Source organism: Corvus kubaryi, unplaced genomic scaffold (assembly GCF_017639235.1).
Source record: "Corvus kubaryi isolate FWS band 111438036 unplaced genomic scaffold, C.kubaryi_AGA036_p1.0 37300, whole genome shotgun sequence".
Lineage (NCBI taxonomy): Eukaryota > Metazoa > Chordata > Aves > Passeriformes > Corvidae > Corvus > Corvus kubaryi.
The window spans coordinates 15,142,600-15,148,599 of record NW_024581093.1 but is presented as its reverse complement, the minus strand read 5'-3'; the positions used below and the strand labels follow the sequence as shown (position 1 = coordinate 15,148,599).

At 51.2% G+C, this 6,000-nt stretch overlaps 1 protein-coding gene across 1 annotated transcript in view; it reads left to right on the top strand.

Annotated features, from left to right (window-relative positions):
• Positions 1 to 6,000, top strand: part of LOC121664449 (hydrocephalus-inducing protein-like) — a 79,352-nt gene that overhangs the window by 48,991 nt on the left and 24,361 nt on the right. Inside the window, 6 exon segments of the mRNA XM_042027757.1 lie at positions 56 to 197; positions 1,456 to 2,266; positions 2,723 to 2,881; positions 3,319 to 3,515; positions 3,690 to 3,872; positions 4,115 to 4,234. Of these exon segments, the coding sequence (XP_041883691.1) occupies positions 56 to 197; positions 1,456 to 2,266; positions 2,723 to 2,881; positions 3,319 to 3,515; positions 3,690 to 3,872; positions 4,115 to 4,234 (1,612 nt within the window).

Below are 6,000 nucleotides of genomic sequence, written 5' to 3'. Positions count from 1 at the left end.
AATGAAGCTCATCAGAATGAAGTGAAACGTCTCTTGGTGTTGGATGACGATGAAGATGATGAGCAGAATGAAGCTCATCAGAATGAAGTAAAACGTCTCTTGGTATTGGATGACGACGAAGATGATGATCTCCCTGAGGAGAAGAAAGCTGAAGCGGATGGAGTAATACTGGAAAGGAAGCAAATACAGAGGGAGAGGTGAGTGAGCCTTCCACAGGTTACTGCTCAGGGTAGTGTCCCTGGAGGGTTTCCGTGCTCCAAGGACTCTGTTAGAGCTCAGAGGTGTTTGATAGCAAAGGCCAGAAGCAGCACAAGGATGGCCACTCTCAGTTCCCTGGCTCCCAAAAGAGGGACCTTCCTCTGTTGAGATGGAACATCATCTTCTCCATTTTAGTGGTGAGCCCTCCAGCTTAGATGATGCTTGCAGGGAGCTGGGCTGGGCTTGCCTTGGCACTGCCTGTAGAAGTGTCTCTTAAGTCCATGATGTTGATTCGCACCTTCTTCATCATCTCCCTTCTTCACCAAAACAGTGGAATTGTGGTATGGGCGGGTGTGGGGCGCAGCTGTGCTGGCTTGGTTTGGATCCTGGTCCTGCCACAGATGGAGTCCTTGCAATGCTGATCTGCCAGGGTTCTCCTTATGGTGGGACACCATAAAAGCTCGTGTCCTTTGGGCTCCCCTTCAGCTGCAGCAGTAGTCAAGCACAGGAGAAGCTCTGCTCCAGCAAGGCAGCCCAGCTCAGGACACACAGGAAACGTGTGGAGCTGGGAGGGTGGGCTGCTTAAAGCAAGCCTGTGTATCAGGACTTTGTTCAGCCCAGGCTGAAGTTGGTTTTGTGGGGAGGAGACAGACGAGGCTGCTCCAAATGGTTTCCATGACTGATAGCACAAGTTTGCCTTGGTCACAGCTGGGTTCCAGCAGGAAATCTGGCTGTCAAGAGCCTGTCTTGCAGGAGAGGAGTTCCTGCAGCCTTTGCTTTCTGACTGATAGGATTATTCTCACTAAGGAACAGGCTATGCCCAGGGAGAAGGGGGCTGAATGAGTCGAGTAAGAATTGGAGGAGGGACATTAGGGCAGATGTTAGCAATTTGTGATCTGGTTTAAACCGGGAAATCAAGAGACGAAGGGATTCTTCAGGCATCAGTGCAGAGAGATGGTGGATCAGCCTTTGGCAGTGGACTGGAGGTGTCTGGGTGTGCCTTAAGAGGGAGGTTGCACAGTTGAGACCTTACGATGCCAAGACTTAGGTTTGGCTGGTCCTGGAGGTCCTCTCCCATCTTTCCCCTCACTTGGGATGTTCCCAACCTCTGTGGGTTGCAGAATATCCACAGAAATGGTCTTGCAGTTCTGCCTGGCCTCAGGGTCGAGGAATGGAGCACAGGGCCAGCCAGGATTACAGTGAGCCCAGGTTTCTGGTGGTGACTCTCAGGGATGTTTTCTGTTTTGTTTGCTGAAGGGAGCTGAAGCAGCTGGCTCAAAAGCTTGAGGAGTCAAAAGACTTAGAGGATGAAGAGAAGCTGGAGGAGGAAAAGGAGGATGTCTCCTTGGTGAAGCAGCCTGCAAAACCACAGAAGGGGGAAACCAAACATCCAGAGAAGGAAACCAAACATCCAGAGATGATGGTAACCAAAACTCTAGAGAAGTGGAAAAACACAGCCCTAAGAATGTGGGAAACCATAATCCCAGAGAAGGGGAAAACCAAACATCCAGAGAAGAAGGAAACCAAACATCCAGAGATGAAGGTAACCAAAACTCCAGAGAAGTGGAAAAACACAGCCCTAAGTATGTGGGAAACCATAATCCCAGAGAAGGGGGAAACCATAATCCCAGAGAAGGAGGAAACCAAATCCCCAAAGAAGGGGAAAGCCAAAATCCCAGCTGAGATGAAGAAGAACTTGATCCTGAGGTTTCAGATCTATGAGTCATCGCAGCAGAACGTCACACAGGTTTACTCCTGCTGGGACAGGGTTGAGGGTACCCTGCAGTTACCTGTGCTCCAAAAGGAAAACAAATCCCAGCCTTCAGCTGAACAAAAAGATCAGATGAAGACTAGCAGACCTCAAGAGAAGGTGGAGAAGAAGCCTGCACAAAAATATGGAGGCCACAGTAGTCTTCAGTCATCTCAGCTGGAGAGGCAAAGTGAAGTTGCAGAAGGGGCAGTCAGAGACAAGCATGTCGGGGTGCCGTGCTTGGACATCCAGGTCACAAATATGGACGACATGCTTAACAAGATCCTGAAGAGTGGGAGGCTGCCAACGGGAGACCAGGTAAAAAACCCTGCAAGGCTCAGATCCTGAGCTTGCCGTGGTCCTGGGCCCCGGAGCATTGTGTTCCCCCAGGTGATAATGGCACAGAGCCTTGTCCAGGTCCCTGATGATGTTCCACAATGGCTCTGTAGCGTCCATGTGGGTGGGGAGGTTATCACTATCCCTCAGGTGGGCGGAAAGTTTCCCAGCCTGGAAATCATTAAAAACAGTCCCAGGGCAGGGCAGCTCATGGTCATTGTTTTTGTCAGCTGAGTCATGCAGGGGACCGGTTTCTCTCTCGGTCCCACTTGTAGCTCCCGCCTCTGCTCTGGAGCCTGCTCACCCCACTGGGCATGACAAAGCACTTGTACTTTGTATAAGTCAAAAACCCCATTGCCAAAAGCTCAGTGCCTTTAGAGCAGGAGTGTGAGGATGAAGGTGACAGAAGTATAAACAGGGTTTTCTCTTCTGTTTTAGATGCTGAAACATCTGGGACTGCATCCCAACGGGCCTCCCCTTCCCCCTACTGCTGTTCTTTCCATTGTCAACTACCCGGAGGAGCGGTCAGGCTCTGTGGAGTGCGTGAAGCCCTTCACCATTGTTGCACCGGAAGGTGCTGCTGTGGAAGACGATCTGGTGGGTGCTCCTGTGGTGCCAGCACTGAAGGTGCCAGGGCAGGGACCGGGCTAGATGGGGGCATGGGGGGCAGGTTGGATGGAAAAGGATCATTGTGGAGAGGCAGTGAGGGTGTGATGGGGCCCCATGTCTGCAGGTTTCCCTTCTGTCAGGAATGGGACAAAAGAGACAGCTCTGCTGGACACAGAGCAGTTCTGTAAGACAAGAGGGAAAAAAATCACTTAAAACTGTCAACTGCCTTTGAGAAGAGGGTCCTGAGTGAGGAGGGGTATCCTAGGTAAAACAAACACCAATAAGGAAGACCAAGTCCATGGGCAGGTGGACTTATTTATTCTCTCTTCTGTTGGTTAACAAACCCCTATTTTACTTTCCAGGATGGGGATGTCTCAGGGCACGGCTCACCTCTCCCTCTCCCTCCCTTTTCTCTCTCCCCCTAGGCCGAGACCCCAGATGCAAAGGGCAGTTCTGCCGAGGGCCAACCAAAGACGGATAAAGTGGCCAGCAAAGACACGTCTCCAGAGGAGAACCAGATCTCCACACAAAGTCCCCAGGATCCCTCCACAAGACCCAAAAGTTCATCAGAGGCAAAGAAAAGCATGCTGCCAAGTGTCTCACTCCCCACAGAATTCCTCAGGTGAGCTGCACAGGAGGAGGTGATGGCTCTGCTTCTTGGTCCTCTTGCCAAACAAGGTCCATTGTCCCCAGCTCTGCAGCGAACCTGTGCCAGTGCCTCCGTGGGATGGTGAGTGCACACCTCCTCTTTCATTTGCTCCTTAGCAATGGCTGAAGCCTTCTCTTTAATTGCCAGGCTGAAGCGGTACCGGTGGATAGTGCCTGCCAAGGGTGAGGTGGAACTGAAGGTCCGCTTCTGCCCCACAAAGTCGGGGAAGTTTCACCAGACACTGAGGTTTGAGCTTGTGGGAATGAAGCACCTGTACAAGCTGCCCTGCAGTGGCACTGGCCTGTACCCCAGCATCAGCCAGTACCCACGGTAAGGCTGGCAGCCCCTGGCAGCCTCCCACACTGCTGCCCCCTGAACTCACAGCCAGGGCTGCCCCTTGGGGCTTCTGGCCTGGGCAGATCATGCTGCCTGAGGTCGCCCAGCATCTCTTCCTGTGCTGGGAGCTGGGAAGGCAAACGGTACCTCAGCCACCAGGAAGGGTTATGGCTTTCTGACTACATTTCCTACTTGGAGCATCTCATAGCTCCTCCTTCCCCACTTTCTCTGCCCAGGCTGGTGTTTCCACAGTGGAGGGAGACCATAGAGGATGATGAAATCATCTTCAAGGAATACGTTGAGAGCACAAAGCAATTCCACTTTGGACCGCTGCTGTGTGGGAAATCACAAGAATGGTATGTGCCCCCTGCTCCAGAGCGAGCATCCTGCTGTGCTGGCTGTAGGGAGTGAGATGCTGCAGTGGGATCTGCAGGGCCTTGTACTTCTCTGGACACACTTGGAGACATGCTGTCCCAGTGGCACAGTCCAGGGCAGTCCCAGGCAGAGTCCTGGGAGACACGTGGGTTTAAAGGACGACAGATGGGTGAACTTGAGCAGGTAAGAGGCAAATGAGCCTTGAAGGAGCTACTCTGCCTACCTGGTGGGTGCCTTGGTGGCCTGAGCCACAGGCTGCTGCCAGCCCAAAGGTGACTTGGGGGGCAACTTTTGTCGCCCTCCACATCTCAGCTTCACCCCTTAGGAAATGAACCCTATGGTGCTTTTTGAAGTGCTTTGAGCTCTGCAGGTAACCTGATGGAGCAATTATTCTGTAGATGGTTTTGTAAACCCTTCTGACGCTGGCTGGCTCGAATGTTTGAGCCCTGGCATGCCCTCAGTCAGGGGGAACGCAGCATCACTTCCATGACGTCCTCAGAACGTCTTCGGTGGAAAAGCGAGGCGCAGGATAGACGCGCATGCTGCTTCCTCCTCAGAGGAGACACAACAGGCAGCCAGTGTCAGGGCTCGTGTCAGCCCGGAGGCAAGGGAGCAGGGAGGGGCCTCTGGTGTGCGTTCCAGCAGGTTTATTTCCAAGAGAGTCCCGGGACCAGCAAAGGCCCCAAGAAGTGCAGGACACAGCTTTTTATGGGGAGGTGGAGCAAGGCGGGGATAAGGGAAGCAACCAATGGGATACAGGCAAAGGGGAGGATACAATTTTCTAGAACCAATGGGGAAGAAAGGGAGGCGGGAGTCACAACAGGGAACCAATAAACATCTAAAGAACAAAGAACTTTCCAGAACAGAGGGAGGTAGTCTGAACTCAGGAACCACCCAGGGGCAGGTGACGTAGACCTCAGTCACATCTTCTGATCTGCCCTCCTACCTACTGTCTTGGGCGGGGAAATCTATCCAGTGGATGACCTTGGTTTGATTGGCTTTCCATGGTCTTGGCCCAAGAGTGGGCTGAGCCACCCTAACACCTTTCATTAATCTGTAGTTAGTAATAAGGTTTTAGGACTGACCTGCAGTAGATGTCAGGGGGAACCTACAGCAGGAATTACATTTTCCTGTAATGACATTGCATCCTCACTGCTGGATAAAGTCTGCCTAAACATGTTGTCATTGAAGCTATTGGTGTAGTTCTACTTTTACTGTCACTTTTTTTAAAATAATATTTAACATGAAGTTCTTGTCCCCATGGGAGTTCTGCAGGGCTAGGGCTAACCCAAGGAAATGAAATTGAAATAATTTAAAAACCAAAGACAATCTTTAGCCAAGTTGATGGATGGTCTGGGATTTCTGTGTGCCTCTTTCACTCCAAAGTCATTTCCACACCTGAGAGAAGGGTCATTTGTTATCTTTTCATATTCCTCTTGGGAATTGATGCTTTCTATTTCTTTTCCTCAGACTTTGAGCTAACCCATGAAATCCAAAGCAGTTTCATGACTTTTCTGAAAGAGATTAGCTAAACTCTTTTTCCAAAAGCCTTTCTTTATACCCTGCAGGGAAGGCACCCCAAGAAAGAAGGGGAAAGAACCCATGTGCCTGGTGTACTGTTATTTTTCTAGGCACCTTTGAATTTACGTTGTATTAAAAACTCTTGAAGTGGCCTGTGCATTATAAGCCTTCTGGGGTGGAGGCACCAAGTACAGGGGAAGGCATCAAAGTAAGGCAAGGTTGAGCA